The sequence below is a fragment of the Euphorbia lathyris genome, chromosome 5 (assembly GCF_963576675.1).
Source record: "Euphorbia lathyris chromosome 5, ddEupLath1.1, whole genome shotgun sequence".
In the NCBI taxonomy this organism is placed as follows: Eukaryota; Viridiplantae; Streptophyta; class Magnoliopsida; order Malpighiales; family Euphorbiaceae; genus Euphorbia; species Euphorbia lathyris.
The window spans coordinates 37582371-37605011 of record NC_088914.1 but is presented as its reverse complement, the minus strand read 5'-3'; the positions used below and the strand labels follow the sequence as shown (position 1 = coordinate 37605011).

The window sequence follows — 22641 nt, the reverse complement described above, 5'->3', positions numbered from 1 at the left end:
TAGAATTCGACTCAAAGACTGTTGTGGATGCTCTCCATTCTCGGGCTTTCCAAGGTCCATCTTGTTATTTATGTATAAAGATGTGATTGCTTGGAACACTATCTCTCGCTCTTGCTTCTTTTTATTTGTTCACGAGAGGAAATAGGTAGCTCATTCCATGGCATCTTGGGCAAGCCCGGTGTCTTCGTCAATAGTTTTTATTAAGGATTGTCCTGTTCCTATTTGGAATATAGTCCGTAGTGAGCCGAACAATATTCCCGTTTAATCTAAAGCTATTTTCATAAAAGAAAAAGAAAAAGAAATCCACAAAAAAAAAAAAAAATAGTGCTGTTACTAAGTAATTCAAATTTGTAACAAACATAAAAAAAAAACCTCTCTAAAACCCTCCACCGATTTCTTGACTCTTTTGTGTGAATGCAATCTTCTATCAACTCAACCCCCAAAATGCAAATATCTGTACCCCTTGCGCCCTCCAAAATCCCATCAATTTCCCCATTCAAACTTCCCATTTCCCATAAACACAAACCAACTCGCCAATTCCATATCACAAATTCCATCAATTCTGCTCCTTTGAATTCCTCCCGCTATTTATCTTCAATTGGCCGCGTAATTGAGGAGCAAGAAGAATACAGAAAGGCCCGCGCTGAGGTCATCCGTAAAGGAGTCGATTTGGAAGGTTATTCTATTGAGGGTCTTTCCATTGGTGGCCAGGAGACTTGTTTAATTATCCCTGAATTCAAATGTGCTTTTGATATCGGTAGATGTCCTCCTAGGGCTATTCAGCAGAATTTTCTCTTCATAACTCATGCCCATCTCGATCACATTGTGAGTTTTTTTTCACTTAAATTTCATCTTCCTATCTCATCTTGAATGTCAACTATTCTTAAAGCCATTAGCTTTTTGAGGCTTAGTGTTTTTATTTATTTTTTATATTATTTGATTTTGTATTTGCCTATGTTTATTATCTTGTTATGATAAACACCCTTTCTTCTGAAAAGTCATGCATTTGCTTAATTATACAGGCGAATTGGAACCAAATCACAGGATATTGACTGCTAGTTTATTTGGTTAAACTTCTAAGAGCTTTAAATTATTTACCCATTGTTAAAGCTATTTAGTTTTGTATAGCATTTGAGTGTTTTTTTTTCTATGTTTCCAGGGTGGACTGCCGATGTATGTGGCTAGTCGTGGTTTGTACAACTTAAAGCCTCCAACAGTGTTTGTGCCTCCTTGTATCAAGGAGGATGTTGAGAAGTTGCTTGATATTCACAGAGCCATGGGGCAAGTAGAATTGAATCTTGAGTTAGTTGCATTGGATGTGGGTATGTCACCCATCATTTTGGCTGTCCTAAGTTTGTGTTTCTATGATATCTGTTTGTGTTTATGCTGCAAAAGACTTCACAAGCTTAATTTCAGGTGAAACTTACGAATTGCGGAATGATGTTGTGGTCAGACCATTTAGAACTCAGCATGTTATACATAGCCAGGTGTGGTTCAATTAGATTGCTTTAGTTTCTTCAGAAAGTGTAATGGTTAACAAAAGGGGGAAATGTGACTTGGAAGGGATTGGACCATTATAGATATCTCAAAAAAATTCTTCATCTTTCAGAAAGGAATATTATGCTCTAACAAACAAGGGGCTTTGAATAATTTGTTTTATGTTTAGGGACCAAGAACTGCGACATGTATTATGTCAATTACAATATCGAAAATTCAATGCATATAATATTCTTACACTGCTTAGGTTATAAGGATTAAGTTTGATTTGTTTCATCCAGGGTTATGTCATCTATTCTATCAGAAAAAAGTTGAAGAAACAGTATGTTCATCTCAAAGGAAAGCAGATTGAGAAACTGAAGAAGTCTGGTGTTGAGGTATGCGGCTTCTGTAAGATGGTTTTGATTTATGTTCTCGGGTGGTAAATATTCATTCAACTTCCATTTTCCTTTTTAGATTACAGATACAATATTGTCCCCAGAGGTGGCTTTTACTGGAGATACCACAGCAGAATACATGCTTGATCCACGTAATGCAGATGCTTTGAGAGCAAAGGTTCTTATTACTGAGGTATAGAGAGATCCCTCACTATACAAGATGCCCTATTAGGTTTAAATTCTTGTGATGGCTTTCTATAGGGAAAATTCCTCAGTCTAGCTGATTTCGTATTTGAATATTGTTTTCTAATATAATGTTTCAAATATCAGCCTAACTAGAAAAGTTGTGCTTTGCCTTTCTCATGCTAAAATGACTTCCAACTACATATTAACTTTTCTGTATCTTACATAGAGTCTGTGTTGAAATCTTATGCTGAACTGTTTTTAACAGGCGACTTTCCTAGATGAAGGTTTTAGCATTGAACATTCAAGAAAACATGGTCATACTCATTTGTTTGAGGTATAAGATTAGCAGTTCTCCCTCTCATTTTACAATATATTAGCTGTTTTGATACATACAACATTTTTGGTGAACGTGTATTCCAATCTGAAATAAGGTTTTATCACCTCTGCAGATTATTGAAAACGCTGAATGGATCCGGAACAAAACAGTTTTGTTGACTCATTTCTCCTCTCGCTACTCTATAGAGGTAAGTATTGGATTGAATTAACTTGTAAGAGACATAGTAGTAGATACACAGGGATAATTTGCATGTTATGCTTTAAGGGATTAAAAAATCCTAGCAATAATAAATAATGTTGGTCTTTCATTTGATATCTTGCAATTAGTTGGATAGTTCATCATGTGGAATTTAATCCTAATTCTTGTGACAAATAAAAGTTGTATATTAATTGCAGGAAATTCGTGAAGCTACATTGAAGTTGCAATCAAAGGTATCTGCCAAAGTAGTTCCTTTAACCGAAGGTTTCAAATCAACGCACTCTTAAATAACTCAAGGTTCATATTGTCCGTCTGTATGGTAATTGTAGAAAAAAATTGTAGTCAGTCTCTGTAATTTGTATGTAAAAATATTGATCTTACAGCAATCTGATTTTGGAGTTAGGTAAACAACATAAGAATGCTTCATAGAAGAGCAGTGATCTAAAACCATAGGAATGTAGCTCTCTATCCTTTTCACACAAAAACAAATTTTGCATAATGGGAAAACCAAATTAAAACCTAATTTAAAATCCTTTTAAAGAAAAGAATAAAATAGCATATAAGTGTTTTTATCACACTTTACTAAATACATCTGCAGAAAGCACAGTGAAGAACCATTGTGACTAGAAAAAAAAAAAGAATGCTATACCACATTTTGGAGCATTCATAACTGATCTGCTGTTTGTGCTGCCAGAAATTTAATACTTCCCAGTCTAAAATATCTTACCAATGAAAAATGAAAAATGATAATTGTGTAACTTTATTTTGTACACTAATTATTTTGCAATGAAGTGGTATACGTTTTATTTTTCATTGGTTGAGTTCATTGCACTCGGTCCACCATCGAACTTTTCATGTAGAAGCGATGTTATTTCATCTTACTATGGTAGAACTATACAACATATAAAATGCACGTGACTTTTTAAATGGTCATAATTGTTTCACGATGCTCAACGTGCCATGTGTTCATCATTTGAAAGAACCGCCTCTCTAATTCTAGAACGTCACACAGTCTTGGAAAATAAAACCCCATCATTGCATTAAGAAAACTGTAGTGATGGTTCATGTGCCCCCACCTACCGAGTCCAAGAAGCAACAAAAAGATCATTCGATATTGCCATTAAAAACCAAAAATTTTGATAGCATTCCGAGCATAATTATAAAGAGGGCTTGGTATAAGATCGGGAAAGAGGGAAGCATCCGATAACACCCACTAGTACGTGGATTAATGCAGAGACCTAGCTCTACCTTTTACAAGGGACAGATATGACGCCTTCAATCTGCTGTTTTCATTTAGACACTCAGAAGAACCCACTAGGGGGAACCTATTGTTAAAGGAAACACACATCTAGAGAGTCTCATGCTTTTTCTCTCTAATTAAATACTATTCTTCCTCTAACTTAATCATTAGAATGCAGGCAACACTGTTTTAACTTTATTATGTTGTATCTCAAAATAAAAATGACTACCAACTCTAGATTGGCTGAAGACTACTGAAATACCCATTTCATTGGCATCATTGCCTTTCTTTTTTCCATAGTTAAAAGCTTTTGAAATACAGGTGAATTAAAAATTAGATTTACTTGTGTATTCATGCCATGGTGTATTGTAGGGCTGGACGCGGATCCTGGAGATACTGGACCGGACCGAATATCCGAGGAAAAAACTCTGAAACTGGACCGGACCGTTGACTTTTTTTGAAGAACCGAACTGAATTGGACCGTTGACTTTTCGTCAAAGAACTGGACCGAAATTTATCCAGGACCGCACTGATAACCGGATTGGATTGGATTGGATTGGACCGAACTGAAATAACCGAAAGTTTAGCAATAATAAATTTATTTTTCATACATTAACTTTATATAAAGAGAAATATTATATAATATATAATTATATATTTTGTAAGGTTTGGTAAACTAATTACAATAATATAAATGTATAATTTATTAATAAGGTATAACATTATTATATAGTGGTGGAAGGTTAATGCTATACGATATCCTGCTTTATCCAAAGTTGTAAAAGATGTTTTTGCAATTCAATGCTCAACTGTGGCTTCTGAATCTACGTTTAGCACAAGTGGTAGAACTTTGGATCAATTTAGGAGTTCTTTAACTCCTGCTACAGCTGCAGTTTTGATTTGTTGTCAAGATTGGTTGAAAACTTCAACTCAAGCTTTCAAGCATGAAGAAGAGGTTGAAGATCTTGAAGCTATTAAAGAAGGTAATATTTACTTTGCAATTATATTTCATAGTTTTATTTTAATTAAATGTTTATGAATACTAACTATATAAATGTTATTTAATTTGTAGAAATTAGTTCTGATCCTGAAATTACATCATCTCTTTTATCCATATTTCAATTGGATATCTAAGGTTTTTTTAACCGAATCAAATGCACTTTGGTAAACATATTTTTTTCCTTTTACTTTTTGCTAGTATATTGATCAATTTTATTGAAATGAAAGCTAATTAATTTAACATTTGTTGATTCACTAATATGGTAAATTTTATATGTTTAGGTTGATGTTTGGCTTTTACTGCCTTTGCTTTGGAAAACAAGGAATTTGTTGTGTTAAGAACAAATTGGGATGATGATTAGAGAGATCTTGCTAATGAAGTGTTGTCTTTTTTGAATTAAAGGTTGTTTGTTTTTATGGATTTGTTATTTTGTAACTTTGATTTTGTGGGTTTTTTTAGCCTTGTTGTTTACCGTAACTTTTAATACTTTGATTTTGTGGGTTTTTTTAGCCTTGTTGTCTACTGTAACTTTTAATGAATGTTGTTTACTTTCTAAAAAAATATAATTTATTTCAAGTTATGTAAGATAATAAAATTTTATATTTTATTATCTTGTAAATTAAATTTTTAATTCATTTTTTAGGACCTAAACTATTAGATATTTATCCGAATCTCCGAAAAAATATATTGGATTGGACCGGAACCGAATCTCCGAATCCCCGAACTGGACTGGACTGAAATTTTAGGGCAATTCAATTCTGGAGATTTATTCTTTCAATCCAATCCTGAAGATTTCTTTTTATTAATCTCCGAATTTCAATCCAATACTGGAGATTCATGAATCCCCGACTTGGACCGAACTGTGCCCAGTATTGTATAAAATCATATTCCTGCTACAGTTTTGCCATTATGAGTATATTATTTCATTTCGTATGGAGGAGATTAACTTGGATTGCACATTCTACCATATCCAATATTAAAATGCAAATAATTATTTTTTAACATGTTTAATCATAAATTATTTTGGAAAACTTTGGCTATACTTCATTAAAATGAAAAGGCTATTCATCACAGATAGTAGGTATTTTAGATTATATAATTACTTGTATTTAATATATTTTTCAATTGTTACACAACTTTTTTATAGTGAAGATTAACAAGTGACATGATACATGGAGCATTTGATTAATTATATATATATATATATATATATATATATATATATATATATATATATATATATATATATATATCATTTCGGTGCTTAATAAATTAAACATTACTTCATGTGTTTTCACCACTGGATAATGAAGTGTAAAATTTATTCAATGGTGAAAACACACAAAGTAACGCTTACTTTGTCAAAAACAAAGTAAGCATAACTTCTACCATTTCACTTAAGCAACTGAAATGCATAAATTTAATGCATTAAGAACTAAGAACACAAAAATACAATGCATCTAATTTTTTTTTATTATACCCAAAAAAAAATCTAATTTTTGTATTTTTAAATGCAAATAACTAAAGAAAATTATTATTAACTGAACCAGCACTGGACAATAATAAATTACAAAACTATAGAACTTGAGAAGATGAAAAATAGAATTTAATCGGAAGAAAATAGAGTTTATGATGCATAAGAGCAGTATACATATCCAGACCTTTAGATCAGAAAACAATGCACAATTATTGAAAAATCATAAATATACATTACATTAATCAATCTGAAATGTTACAATCCTGTAATAGATGCTCATTTTTTATTGAAATTTGTTTCCATTCAAAAAAGAAAAGAAAACAACCAATGATATTAACAACATGTTTTGTGATGCAGCAAAAGAGTGTCTCATCTTAATACGACCTTTAGCTTGCTCTCCACTTGTTCCCTCACATTCAACTGCATTCATTCCAATTTTTCAAGTTATTAACATGTTTGGATTATCGTACTAATGAGAATTAATTAAATAAATTACCTGTAATTTATTAATTTCCTCGTCTGTGAGTGAACGTTCCATTGATCGGTAAGTAATCCTATAACAATGGCTCGCCTTTCCTTCCTTGTTGGTAAAATTATCTATCAATTTCACCTGACCCACAAATAACCAATTCCACAATATAAGACTCAGGGTTCAAATACTACTCATCAATATTTCCTCCTTAACTTGCTTACATGACATAATTAACCTCTAAGTGATATGTGGCAGAATATGAGGAGATTTTGGCAAGTTGAAGCAGTATCACTTTAAGCAAGTTCAGGGACAATAGACCATTTTAAGTAAGTTTAAGGGAGTTCAGGGCGGCCTGACGTATTTAAGCCTATATAAAAAGAAATTAAGATAAAAGCAAGCATCTCTATGCATACCTCCTCAACAAGATCCCCAGCAATTCCTCTTATAATTTCACATAAATTGTTTTCAGTGAAGGATTCATTGATCCAAAAGCTCATGTCTTTATAACATGGAGGATACTGCAAAAATGTCTAGGCGTAAGTGTCCAAAATGTTGTTCACTGCTCACCCAATCTTTCTAAGTGAAAGAGGGAAGGATGTGAAAAAGAAAAAGAAAAGAAATGCATATTGACATTGGAAAAACATTAGCAAACCTTTGAGAACGGCTTGAATTTGACCCCCAACTGGCCACTAGAAAACTGCATAAAAAAAGTGAAAAAATGTGTCACTCATGCATCTTAGTTCTTTAATATACAACTGACTATGATTAAAGATGGTCAAACTTGAAATGAACTGACTGGTATAGAGACAATGGAGGAAAAGAAAATCAGATCACAGTGTTATAATTCAGGACTGACCTGGGAAGTGAAACGTTCGTCACTTGACCAGAAAAGCCGAATATCAGGTATGTCAAATAAAACCATAGAAAGACGCTCCAATCCAAGTCCAAAAGCCCAAGCAACGTTATTAGGTCTGCCATTTTTCTTTAACATTTCTTGCGCAGTCACACCAGAACCTAAGACTTCCAACCAGTCGTCCTGAAAACCATTGGTCGACAATTAGTGAGTCAGATGCAGTCCAAATTTTTTGACGAAGAAAGTTGGTATAGGCTTAGGATCTAGTTATGAGAAGGGTATGATTTTCTGGTTCACTTAAAGGTTCATTTAGAGAGAGCCCTTTGATCTAATAGACTTTTCTTTACAACAATGCATAATTCTAGTTTGTATTACAGTTACTGACAGTTGACAGCTCAAGGATAACTTCTCTGGATAAGAATACAAAAGCAGCTTTAGTTAAAACAAAGCAAACTGACACCTACATATAGCAAGCAAAATTAACATAAACACACACAACCAATCTATCCTATTGTTATTGGCTATGGCACATAATAAAATCAATCCTAATATTTTCAACATTAACATCAGTTTTTTCTCTGAAAGGATATTTCTGTGCTACACAAACTTTTATGGGTTATGCTGTCCAAATACTGTCCATATCAACAAAAGTCCCATTTCATTTCACTTTCAATCCTGTAAAATTACTATCTACTTTTCTCATGTTAAACTTAATTTAGGCCCCAAGTTCACAGTGATCACTTTGAGCAGTCCTTGAACTGAATTTTAAGACATGGAGTGGTCATATTTCTTCGTGTTATTCGTACCAATAATTAAGCAGCGGGTGACGAAGTCAACTAAATCAAATTAATACAAAAGAGCAACTGCATGTCATTCCTTTATATGGAATCATCAAGACACACAAAATACCTTATAATATATCTCTAGTTCAAATGAAGGGTTGGTGAAAGGATAATGTGTATCAAGCCAGCGCATCTGCACATCACCTGACATTTTTACAAAATTGCTCAAGGTTAAAATAATTCATCTTTCCAATGCCAGAACGCATCGTAGTCTTGAGCAAAAAAAACAACAACGGAAATTTATAGAAATAGGTGGCTGGCTGCACCAGAAAATTGAAATCCAAGGTTAATTTATGAATTAAGCATCCTTACCCTGCATCTATGCAATGCCAACCTATGACCCCATTACTAACTGATACAAGACTGGAGAAATGACAGGACAGCCTGCAGTGAAGCATTTTCCTTGACAGACACAATCCCATCGTATATAATAAGGAAAAATAATTCCTGAATCCCATTACCATCATAGTAATTGGTAGCATTATCTATGCACTTGAATTTGCTCAAAAAATATTAATGATTACCAAATAAGTGCCTTGCTAAACCCTCAAGACATGTCTTTAAATCCTGAGCAGCATATGATGTGGCATCCAAACCTGACGCCTCCCATTCATCTGGAAATATAACTCGAAAGCCCTCCATCTGGATGGTAAAAAAATAAATTTGTTAAAGGAAAAGGACCAGATTTCAAAAAATAGTTCATAATAATACCAAAATATGAACAATCATATACAACCAACCTGATGGAAAACAGGATAATGAGTTGAATCAATAGAATCTCTGCGGTAGACATCTCCAGTTACTAGAAAATGAGTGTGACCTGCCCTCAAGAATTCTGCCTGATGCGCACTTGTATGGCACCTTAAGACAGTTTGAGAGTCAACATAGTATGTATCATTATAGCTCCTACTAACATGGTCAGCAGGAATCAAGACATCGTCAAAATTCTGCAAGTACATGTGTTCTCATAATTTAAATCACTGCAGTACTACAAGAACATAAATCATTAAATAAGCACGTAGAAAGACAGCACAATGCTAATTGTCCAGTTTACCTGTTTCAGAGAAACAAGTGGGCTGAGATCATCAAACTTCTCATACTTGCCCGAGTAAGTGGTATCAAAATACTCATATACTGCATTCTTCAGAATTCCAAGGGGGTGCTGATTCCGCAAATGAAGTTGCATTCCAAGTTTCGAAAAGATTGCATCGGTCACATTGTTTGTAGGATCATCCCTAACAACATCTACAAACACCAGCATCAAAAACATAATTTTATCATGAGAATAACTTGATACCATCAAATAGGTATTCTTATCATATATCTTTGAATCACCTAAAAACATGGATATGTCACGCCATAGGCAATAACTCAATTAAGAAGAATACTTGCTACAAACACCAAAAAGTAGAAGAGATAAAATGGTCAGTGCATCAAAACCATAACATTTTGGTAAAAAAAAACCATAACCCATTTACACAAATTGATTCTTGAAAATAAAAATTGATATAGGTGATAAAAATGGAATTCCACCATATGATTATTACTGTAACACATTTACAAACAAAGGGAAATACAGAGAAAACACAAAATGATAAAGCTAGAGAGCAGCAGCCACTCAAATAACGACATTGGAATTGCAATATTATACTAGTAAACAACTAGCTGCAGAATTCGTGATTACATAATAAAAAATAAATCCAAGTAGTGAAAGGAATAGAGAAAGTAAGAGAATGGGTAAAATTAATACCATCTTTAGCAATTTTGACTCCAGAAAGTTGGAGCTCAGAAACCACAGGTTGTCTCCACTTCATTTTATGAGTAGCAGCTAAAGAGGAAGAGGAAGAGGAAGAAAAAGGGAGGCAGAAAGTGAAGTGATTAAAGGCATTTCTTCTTCTACTATGGAGAAACAACGATGAAGTTCTGGCGGAAAAGAGAGTGGTAAAATGTGCAAAAGTCGCAGCCATTGCCATGAGCGTAGAAAGTCAGAGATGGAGGAGCTTAAACCATAAAAATATAAGCTGAACGATCTATGGCCCAAGCAATCAGACAAAGGGAACAAGATTATGTTTAGGGTTTTGGTTATTTAGTAATTCTCCTCTAATCCACTAACTCCTCTTTATTTTTAGGGATAAGTTGCAAAAATATCCCTCCCGTTTAGGAGTAATTTTATCCTTAACGTTTAAAATAGTATAATTTTACCTCTAACGTTGGCCGTCAAGAACAATTTTACCCTTGACGTTATCAAGTTGGATCAATTTTAGAAATAATTCATCAAACTGTCTTTATAAATTTTGTCATCTACACTTCACATATAAGTCATTTTAGCACTAATTAGTGACAGATCATAAACATATGATTAAACATAAAAAAAAATTAAAAAAAAATATACTGCCTATTTTAAGAGTAAGACAAAAAAAAATTCAAAATATCTCATCGAATTAATAAATATTAACCTACAATTCTATTATTAAATTACAGAAAATATGAAATTTTTAAAACGAACTGATATACAATTGGTGTAAAATAAGGAACAAAATATCTGAAATTGACCCAACTTGTCAACGTTAGTGGTAAAAATTGCTCTTCGATGCCAATGTTAGTAGTAAAATTACTCTTCGATGTCAACGTTAAGAGTAAAATTACATCATTTTAGACATTAGAAATAAAATTACTCATAACTATAAATGTTAGAGCTATTTTTACACCTTATCCCTTATTTCTATTTTCCCAAATAAAGAATCTCCATATATATTTATTTAGGATAATTCCAAACACAATTCATTTGTTTAAACGTTAAATAAACTAGTCGTACGATACACAAATTATAAAATTATGTTTAAAAACAATAAATAGATAAATTTTATAGTTAATTAGATCTGCACTCATATTTATTTTAGTTTTAATTAATAAAATTTAAATCTTTTTAATTGTATAAACTAAATATTTTTTTAACCATTAAATATTTATTTTATTTTCTTAAAAAAATATATTTATTTTATTTTATATTTAACATAAATAGATAATACATCATGTAATATTGCATAATAGATAATACATTCAATCATGCAAAATTGCCACTACGCAGAGAACCTCTTTAAATGATGGTTCAAAATTGTCATCCCGAAGAATATAAAACTGTCATGGGACTCGATGCCATCTAATGTCACTTCAGATAACGGTTGCGTTCTGTCATTTGAATCAACCTCACATGACATCAGCCTATTGGTACACTGTTATCTTACGTGTATTCCGATGATGTTATATTTATTATTTCTGTCACCTATATGACCCTTGAATGATGGCCTACTAAAACAAAAATGTCAAAAAACTATGGAAAATTGGCGTCTTAGTAACAGTGATGGCAGTTTGCATATTGATTTCTGTCGTTGTAGTGTGTTACAGATGACATAGTTCTTAATCAATTATGTTAATGGATTTTTGTTCAGATGAAAATTTTATGTATTATTCTTAACAAAAAAAATTCATCATCTTTTAGAGCTCATCGCAAAATGATACCGGTAATATAAAAGTGCACATACAAAAAGTGGGAATAGCTTGAGTAACTAACTTCAAAAAATCTCATTCCCAACTTGCGATAGGAGCTTACTGTGCCATCCAAAAAACTTATACCACAGTTAGTTTCTAAGACACCTAAAAATAGCTTTCTTATTCCACCCTACCATAATAGGAAGACCCAAATACCGACTAACATCTAAAATATTGTGAATACCAAGAATATCTCAAATAGACTGATGCTCCCTTTCTTAAAAATTTTGGCTAAAAAAGATGCTCGATTTTTGAAAATTAATAGCTTGACGCGAGTCTGCCTCATACTTCCCCAAGAGCTCCTTTAAAACCCAAGCTTCATAAACTTGCGCTCCACAGAATAACAAGTTGCCATCGGGGAATAATAAATGAGATAAAACTAGAGTATGCCGACTAACTTTACTTCCGGAATTAAAGGCAAGGAAAAAACGACCGAAATAATTCAACAGCCTCAGTCACAAGAAGTTGAACCGGCCAGGACTTAATTGGTCAACTAGAAACGGAATGAAACCATGAAGAAATATATTTCAAGTCAAGACTCTACTAAAGACGCAACCAAGACTTAATTAACGTGAATTAATTCGGTAAGATTAATTTCTTATAAGTGAATTAATTCTTGAATTAATTGAAGAAAAATTGTCACTCCACTAAAAACGCAACCAATACTTAATTAACGTGAATTAATTCGTTAAGATTAATTCCATATAAGTGAATTAATTGAAGAACAAAACTCTTCCAAGCAAACCGCTTAGAAATCGTCCATTCGCTGGAGTAAGATGAAACTGCCGAAGATACACTCAGGTCGCCGAAGATAGAGTAGACAAAGTGAAATTTCAGGATTCCGGTAAGGAGATCAATACAAGAAGTCTAAAACTCTCAAAAAGAAGAAAAACACCAAAAACTCTCAACAAGTAGAAAAAATTATGTAGTTGTAGCGTAATACTAACTGCTAGAGATGTTGATAGAGATTGAAAGTAATTGAAGATCTCAGACGAAGGTATGGAATTCATGTTCTTTTTTTATCATCTTGATGTCTCTGATTCTGCCTCCACTCAAGTATTCCTTAACACGTTCTTATTTCCTTTAGAGGGAGAGAGATTGAAGCCATTTAGATAGTTGATACTTATTTTAGATACCACCTAAAATTTCTTCAGTCCTTGTTTATGAAGAGGTTAATTGATATAATGAAATGCAAACTTTTAAATTAACTTTTTTGGAGCTTTGTATGAGAGAATTACTAAACTAGCACATTTTAAGGGGTTAGTTTACATTTGTAGCTCCTTTTAAATAAGGCGTAATACACAAATAACCCCCTAAACTTGTCCAAATATTGCAACTGTCCCCCTCAACTTTCAATTGTAACAACTTACCCCTTAAACTTGTCCAATTGTAAAACATAACCCCAAATTGGAAATTTTTTTATCCCGTAATTGAAGCAACCGTAAAAAAGTTTTCACGGATTCGTATCACGCCAAAGATCTGATTATCATACTCCACGAGCGTTGCAGATTTTGTATTTCACGTGTTTCTTCAATTGCAGTCCATGTCAGCAATTTAGGGTTGTGTTTTGCAATTGCACAAGTTTAAGGGGTAAGTTGTTACAATTGGACAAGTTTGAGGGGTAAGTTGTTACAATTGAAAGTTGGAGGGGGCAGTTGCAACATTTGGACAAGTTCAAGGGGTTATTTGTGTATTAGGCCTTTAAATAAATGACCAAAACTAACATATTTCAACAGAGAACTTCCAAATTTGCCCTCGTCTTCCTCCTAAACATAACTTTGTGTCTTTCCCACTATTTCTCTTTCTCGCACTCTCTCTCTCTAAAGAACAAAATAATCTACAGAACGACTACGAATACTATAACAATCAATCCAACCCACGATTCATACAATAAGATTTTATACAATCATGTAAGTTTTTCATTGGTTTTTAGTTCCATTGAAAATATTTAAAGTTTAGTCCATTCATCGTTAAGATCTAGCATTTTGTTTCTCTACAACCCAATGTATATTGTTTCTCTTCCTTTTTCATGTTTTTCCTGGTCGTGCGAACCCCAAAAACAGTGACATTATTATCTGAAAATGCATTTTGGTTGGAACATCAGTTTCAAATTTTTCTCCGACAGTGTCGATATCTGTCGATTTCTGATCAATATCGACAGATATGATGATATTGCATTGTATCGATATTGGTCGATATATGTCGATATTGTATTTGATATCGACATATATCGATAGAAGTTATATGTCGATATTGTATTTGATATCGACATATATCAATCGAGGTTATAGTCTTCAATGTCGATATATGTCGATATTTGTCGATATCAAATACAATATCGACATATATCAAACGAAGTTATAGTCTTCAATGCCAATAATTGTCGATAACAAATACAATATCGACATATATCGACCGAAGTTCCAAATAATATATGTTGTGTTCTAAACCATATTTTGTGTTCCTAATAATATATCTTGGTTCTAAACTATAAGATTCAAATTGATAACTATATTTTTTATATTAATAAAAAAACAATACAAAAAAAATACATAAATAGAAAAAACGAAAATACATAAACTAAAAAAAACCTAGAAATAATAAGGACTTAAAAGTGCATCAGCAAAGTCCTTTTTGGCTTTCTCCAACTACCTTTTGAGATCCTTCACCTCTTTCTTCAGTCTTCTCTTTTCATTCACAGACAAAATACATGGTTTTTGCCATGTCTCTCATGAATCTAATGATTTCTTCCGTGTCACCATCACGGAAAAAACCATGGAATTCAGAAATGAGTTTTTCAAACTCAGGAAGATCAACATGTGGTGGAGGTGGTGAAGAAGGTGGCGCTTGAGATGCAGAAGATGATCCTCTCTCCATCTTAAACTCTAGAGGGTAAAATAAAAGTTACTAGAATGAAGAATTATGAACAGAAAAATCATATATTTATAGGAGAAAACACCAAAATGTTCATGGGGAATCTCAACAGCCAACACTCAGCTTTAATGATAGATTGATATTCGAAAAAGACTGTTGAACTTCTATTCAAAGTGATCATTAAATAACTGCACTTAAAAACGTCTCTTGCTCTTCTGTCGATATCTGTCGATTTCTGATCAATATCGACAGATATGACAAGATTGCATCGTAGCGACATTGGTCGATATATGTCGATATTGCATTTGATATCGACATATATCGACCGAAGTTATATGTCAATATTGTATTTGATATCGACATATATCGACCGAGGTTATAGTCTTCAATGTCGATATATGTCGATATTTGTCGATTTCGAGTACAATATCGACATGTATCGATCGAGGATATAGTCTTCAATGTCGATATTAGTCGATATTTGTCAATATCAAATACAATATCGACATATATCGACCGAAGTTATACTTCCAAATGTCTATATCCATTGATATGTTTCGATAGCTTTCTTTAAGTTACAAATAATATATAATTAATTCATTGTTTATGAAAACGCAGAAATAAGTCCACCCCGAATACTTGTTTGTGTATGCTTTCTTGGGATGGAGAATGGAAAAAAGAGGAGCCTATGGACATAATGATATACGTTGGTGGTCAATCGAAGGTGCTCCATTTTTCAACGCTAACTGATTATCAAACTTTAAGAGAGAGAATTTATGCTTCATTGAACGTTGATGCAACCTCACATGACATACATATGGCAATGCACACAACATACGATCCAAATAAACTTTTTGGAAGATTAGTAGCCATAGTGGAGGACAATGATATTGCTCGATTCGTAGAGTTTTGTCGATGGAATAAACCCGATGTGATGCCATTATATCTATGACACTGCGAACAAGTGTTGCGGAAGTACGGTGAACAAGTGTTGCAGAAGTACATCGAACAAGTCTTGCGGAAGTACCGCAACCGCGCAACAAGGAGCATGTTGGGCCAAGTAAACCATCCAGATTAAGTTCTTGTGTTCCCAACATAGAACTTGAGACTCGTGGGCCTCTTGAAAAACATGTCATGAATCCATATACCCAATCTCCTCTTGGGCTAGACGATATTATTGAGGATCAAATGTTTGGGTATGAGAATGTAGGGAATGGGGATGATCATGACTATGATAATAATGATCATGGTTATGATAATGATGGTAATGATCATGGATATGATAATGATGATCATGGATATGATAATGACGATCATTTATAAGATGATCGTGATTGCGGTAAATCCGTTTTAGACCCATCGATTGATAATGTTCAACCAAGTTTGAATGAGATTGATGAGGAAGCCAGAAGGAGAAGTATAACGGATCCATTTCAGTATGTTCCACAGGTACCAGAGGAACCGACTATTCTGATGAATATTACAAGATCTTCAGGGGAGGGTGGTTTGAAGGCGCACGATATTTTCAAAAGCAAACGAGAACTGCAAGATGCACTTGGGAGATATGCAATTGATAATATGTTCGAATGGAAGGCGCACAGATCAAACAAGTCATTGTTTGAGGTTCGATGCAAACATTTTGACACATGCAAGTGGCGGGCTAGATGTGGAGTCATACTAGGTTCGGATATGTTCATGCTACAAAGAATTGACAGTATGGACAGTCACACTTGCGATAGGGGTGGACAATTATTGCCGCATCATAGGCAAACAGTGAAACGAGTCACATGTATCATACTTAGAGATAAGTTAGATATGGAAAATCGAGTGTACCGTCCAAGTCACATTATTTGGAAGATTGAAAAAGATTTTTCAATCAACCTATCCTATATGCAAGCTTGGAGAGCAAGATGATGGGCTGTAGATAATGCTAGTGGTTCACCTGAAGAATCATATATGTTGTTACCTGACTATTGTGAGACATTGAAGTTTGTTAATCCAGGTACGGTGACACATATTGAAACTGATGATGAAGATCATTTTAAATTCTTCTTCATGGCTATTGGTGCTTCAATCTGGGGTTTTCTAGCACATGGTTTTCTAGCACATATTCGCCCTGTTATATGTGTAGATGGAACACGCTTAAAAGTTAAATATGACGGAGTACTGTACGTTGCAGTTGGCAAAGATGGTAATAATCAAATGTATCCACTTGCATTCGAAATTGGTCCGAATAAATGTAATGAATCATGGACTTATTTCTTCACCAAGTTGAAAGAATGTATTGGTGATGTTGAAGATCTAGCCATAATATCAGGCAGGAATAAGAGCATTGATTATGCAGTCAATTTCGTGTATCCAAATGTGGTACATGGAAGTTGTGCTCAGCATTTAAAACAGAATGTGAAGGCTAAATTCTGAGGCGACAAAAAGTTAGACATAGCGTATTGGCGAGATGCAAAAGCCTATCGGATCTCTGATTTTGAGGAAAGATTCGCCAGACTTCGTACACTATACCCGGGGGCAGGGGACTACCTAGAGGAAGCTCGACGAGAGAAATGGACACGTGCGTACTTTTGCGCTCGTCGGAATAACATTATGACGACAAACATATCAGAATCATTCAACGCTAGAATGGGGGAAGGTAGACGTTTACCGATCACATTGATGGTTGAGTATATAAGGACAATCTTCCAATCATGGTTTCATGAGAGACGCACAAAAGCAGGTTTGATATTGGTACTTATTTCTATTATAAGGTACTAAGAGTTGATCTAGTTATTATATACGGCTAACATAAGAAATATGTGTTTTCAGGAGAACGGGAGACATATTTGTCCGATTTTTATAGCAGGAAGATGCAAAATCATGTCAATAAATCAATTCGTTGTTCATATAACCCCATCGATAATCAAAATTTTCAAATCGGCGATCGAGGAAAGGGCGGAATTGTGAATTTATGTACGGGAACATGCACGTGTAGGAAATGGCACTTGTCACAGTTTCCATGCAAACACGTATGTAAAATTGCATCAATGCATCGATTAGATAATCCATATGCGTGGGTACATCGTTACTACAAAAATGAGACTGTACGATTGTCATACGTTGAGTCCATACATCCACTTGGCCACCAGTCTGAATGGAAAGTTTATGAGACTCTTATGAAGGTGCTCCCTCCTAAAAAGGTTGCACCAAGAGTGGGTCGTCCGAGAAGTCAAAACCGAATACCATTGAGGGGCGAGGAGGTAATTCAAACAAGATGTACCAGGTGCGAGAATACTGGTCATAATCAAGCGAATTGTACTAGTATGTTACGAATTCCTTCACGGCTTCCACCTACAATCTCAAGTTCTGCAAGCTGCTCTAAGACCTCAGCTAGAAAATAATGGTATTTTGTGTTTTTTATATGTGTTGTACTAATGTGTAATAAGATTTTGGAATTGGGAGTTTATGTATTTTATGTTTTTTATATATGTGTTGTACTAATGTGTAAGAAGACTTTGGAATCTGGAATTTTATGCATTTTATGTTATTTTACATATATGATGTACTAATTTGTCGATACGTGCCGATATCGCATGTATATCGACAATTGTTGTCGATATCCTTTCATATTTACATAATACAATTGTCGATATCACATGTATATTTGTCGATATCCTTCCATATTTACATAATACAATTGTCGATATCACATGTATATTTGTCGATATCCTTCCATATTTACATATCACAAGTATATTTGTCGATATCCTTCCATATTTACATAATGCAATTGTCGATATCACAGGTATTGTCGATTTTTGCCGATATATACAAACATTTACGAACATTTACAAATATTTACAATTTACAAATATCCAACATACATTTACAAGATTTAAGGCTGCCCCAAAACACATCCAAACAAATTAGGCCCGACAACTTGATCGTTATTATCGAACAAGCATTGGTTGAAGATTTCCAAGCACACACGCAACCTATAGTAACACCCATCACACCCGGAGAAGCCATAGTCAGTACTCGATGGAACTTTTTCAACATAATGTTGTGCAAAAATACAACAGAAGATGCCACAATCATTGGATTTCCTAAGCTGTTGTGGGCACCCACGAGCCATTGCCCATTTTATATGTTGAATCCCATTATCAGGACACCCACTGTTCTTCCAATAATCGGCCTTTTCCATTGCTCTCGTCATTATATGAAACCGGGGTTGCAGCCATTTGTCTATTGATTCGTTATAGGCATTTGACTCCAGACTATCATACAACTCCAACCTCATCTCTTCCATATAGAACACCCCGAGCATCCAGTGTTCTGACTTATAGTTGATAGGTATTAGCACGTGTTTTACCTCATACCATGGGTGATTCTCAAATCGTTTGTCTCCATTGATTCGCTGTATAAACATCCAAGCGTGTTCCCATTCTCTGGGTGTGTCGTAATTCTCGATCAAATTTGCCATTTCCATGAATCCAAAGAAATTTGTGTCGATGTCAGTCCAATCCGCCCTCTGTTCAGTATATGTGTGGTTCAATAACCAAAAAAATGCATTTACGAGCTACAACAAAGACAAAATAAGTAGAAACACATATTAGTAAGGACCAATTGATGACCTTTTGAATTGTCGATATCAATAGGATATCGACAAAACACTATCGACAATGTGTCGATATCATGGGGATATCGACACATCACAAACGACAATGTGTCGATATCATATGGATATTGACACATCACAAACGATTATATACCCCAAAACAGACAAAGTGAGTAGTATCTTACTTGGCTGTCTATGTACTTTCCAGTTATCTCTGCATTTGCAAAACACTCTACAGTTTGTCCCCAGTCACATCCACCTACCATTCTTATCTCATCATGGGGTTATTCTTCTTCCATTCATCGTAGTCATGTAGGAGGTGTCCTCTTATACGATTGCGCCCATCCGATTGTGGAATTGGATACTGATCATCATCATCAATAAAATGAAAATCGTTCCGAGGATCAGTCCATGGTGACTTGCAGACTTTCCCAACTTTTCTTTCTCGTTTGGGTCTTCCTTTCCCTTCAACTCCCCCTTTCCTTTTTCCATCCCTACCTCCTCTTTTACCCTTCCATTCCTAATCTTCACCTGATTTCTCTATCCCTCTTCCTTCCCTACCTCCTCTTCCCCTGCCTTCTCTTTTACCATTCCCTTCCTCCTCCTTTTTCTCCTCAAGAGTCAAATCTTCTATTTCTCCTTTGTCTTGATGCATATGTAAAGATGATTGGATGGCCTGATTGACCATAATATTAACCTGTCCATAGTCTATATCAGCATCATGGCTCTCATTCTGTTAAAACAGCAAACCAAGTAGAAACACATATTAGTAGAGGGAGATAATGTCGATATCAACATTTTGAGTTGTCGATATACAAATGATATCGACACATCACAAACAATAGTGTGTCGATATCATAGGGAAATCGACACATCACAATCGATATTGTGTCGATATCCTAGGGATATCGGCACATCACAATCGATTATGTGTCGATATCATGGTGATATCGACACATCACAAATGATAATGTGTCGATATCCCTGGGATATCGACACATCAGAAACTTAAAACATAAAAACAAACTTACATCAATCTCAATAACAGTAGGTGTAGTCCCAATCTGCCTCTCCATCTCCCTTAATTTCTCCTCCTTCAATTTCTCCTTCTGCTCCTTCTCCCTCTCCCTCTCCATTTCCATCTCATTCTCCTTCCTCTCATTCTCCTCATTCTCTTTCTCCTCCCTCTCCCTCTCTTTCTCCTCCTTATATTTCTTCTCCCTCTCCTCCTTCTTTTTCTACTCCCTCTCCCTCTCCATATCCTCCTTATCTTTCTTCTCCCTCTCCTCCCTCTCCTTCTCCTCCTTCTCTTTCTCCTCCCTCTCCCTCTCATTCTCCTCCCTATCCACCACCTCCTCATCCATCCCATGAACCACATCAACTACTCCTACCATGGTCTCCACATCATCTACTCCCCGTTGTGCCTTCAGTTTCTGCACATCACGCTCTACTACGGACAATCTTTTTCCAAAGGCAGCAAACTGTTCATTTATTTTCTTCTCTTGCTCACCAAACAACCTCCTCATCAGTCGTTCTAAATCAGATTGTTTCTTCTTCTGGGTACTCTAAGAGAGATAATGAAGGCATTTTCATCATTATTAGTGTCAGTATCATCATCTCCTTTTTCTTCATTATCAGTTTCAGATTCACTGTCATCATCTTCATCCTCCCCTCCTCCTTCATCTCTAACCGCTGCCTCCTTTCCCTCCTTTTTCTCCCCTTCCTCCTCTTCCCCTTCTTCCAAATCAGCAAATAAATGGTCATAATTGGACGGTCGACCCTCGACATGGTCTATAAGCTGTTGGTACCAGGAGCTTTCTTTCTCCCTATCTTCAACTACAAGTTTGGTAGCATTTGGGGCTTTACCCGACTAAAATACACATGTATAATTAAACGAGTCGATCAGATGTATGGCATAATATTGTCGATATCGGTATAATATTGTCGATATCGGTATAATAATGTCGATATCGGCATAATATTGTCGATATCGGCATAATATTGTTGATATCGACATAATATTGTTGATATCGGTATAATGTTTAGTCAACTTACGTCAAACATGGCTTTAACTCTGGCCAATGTAGGGGTACTGGTCTTTTTCCATCGAAGCCATCGTGGGATGCAATTGGATGACTTCATAAAGCATTCGTGAGTGGCATCCCATACTTCAAACAACCAAGCCTGCAACAAAGTTCCAATTCATTATTTATGTCTATTATTAACATTTCTAGTATATAGAATATACGCATCATACCTGAAATACGTGTGCAAAACCATATAGGTTATATGAGACACGAGCTTTCCTTTTTCCATCCCTATAAGCACATAATTGATCCAATTGGTCTTTGCCACCAAGCATACCATTAACAAGGGACCTGTAGGTCTTATCCCAGGCCACAACACCCCACGGGAACTCGTTAAATAGTGTTGGAAATTCTCCAAGTTCCAAGAGCTTGTTTCATGGCAGTGTTATCCAACACACTGCCAAGTACAAAGTACAACATGGCAAATGAAACTGCATCCTGATCATCTTCCTTATCGCATTTAGTTTGCTTCATAATTGTGTCCACGTCTCTGATAGTTGGTGTAGGGTAGTGTGAAAAAAACTTCTTTCTAAATCTATCCGGCTTCTTTAGCGCACTAAACTTTGCCCTAAATGCTTCCAGATCTCCAAACCGTAACCCACATAGGTGTCCAAATTCCCAATCTTCACATCTCAACTCAACACCTCTAACTTTGAAGCAAAGCTCCCTGGGGTTGAGGTCTTCACATTTGATCTCTCTTGTCAAAAGGGTATGATAGAGGACTCCTACAAATTGTGTAAGTTCCATCTCACAATACTGCCCGAAGCAACTCTGCTTAAATAGCTTTCTTTGGTTTGGTGTTAAATTGTTCATTATATTTTTTGTTGCATCTAAGTTACACCTAACTGTGATGACGCTTTCCGTTCCAAATGCTTTTTTATATTTATATTCTAAACCCTCCTTGGATTTCTTGGAAGAAGAGACATGCTCATCTCCCTTCCTCTTTTGTCCATGATCATGCTGAAATTTATTGTAGATATATCATAAGCTAACATACAAGTAAGCTAATAAAGAAGTTAAGCTAAAATGAGCTAACATAGGCTAAA

The 22641-nt window shown here is 34.9% G+C and overlaps 2 protein-coding genes across 2 annotated transcripts; one reads left to right on the top strand and one right to left on the bottom strand.

Annotated features, from left to right (window-relative positions):
• Nucleotides 1-371: 371 nt before the first annotated feature.
• LOC136228623 (tRNase Z TRZ2, chloroplastic) lies at nt 372-3095 on the top strand. The gene is made up of 8 exons (XM_066017060.1): nt 372-825; nt 1160-1322; nt 1417-1487; nt 1779-1874; nt 1954-2067; nt 2326-2394; nt 2510-2584; nt 2793-3095. Exons 1-8 carry the CDS (start codon nt 415-417, stop codon nt 2880-2882), a joined length of 1089 nt encoding a protein of 362 aa, XP_065873132.1. The 5' UTR covers nt 372-414; the 3' UTR covers nt 2883-3095.
• Nucleotides 3096-6503: 3408 nt separating this feature from the next.
• On the bottom strand, nt 6504-10530 carry LOC136231259 (phenylalanine--tRNA ligase, chloroplastic/mitochondrial). The gene is made up of 10 exons (XM_066020585.1): nt 10230-10530; nt 9534-9724; nt 9220-9426; nt 9004-9121; nt 8547-8623; nt 7641-7820; nt 7437-7481; nt 7198-7302; nt 6809-6922; nt 6504-6732 (listed from the first exon to the last, which is right to left on the bottom strand). Exons 1-10 carry the CDS (start codon nt 10450-10452, stop codon nt 6682-6684), a joined length of 1311 nt encoding a protein of 436 aa, XP_065876657.1. The 5' UTR covers nt 10453-10530; the 3' UTR covers nt 6504-6681.
• Nucleotides 10531-22641: the final 12111 nt, after the last annotated feature.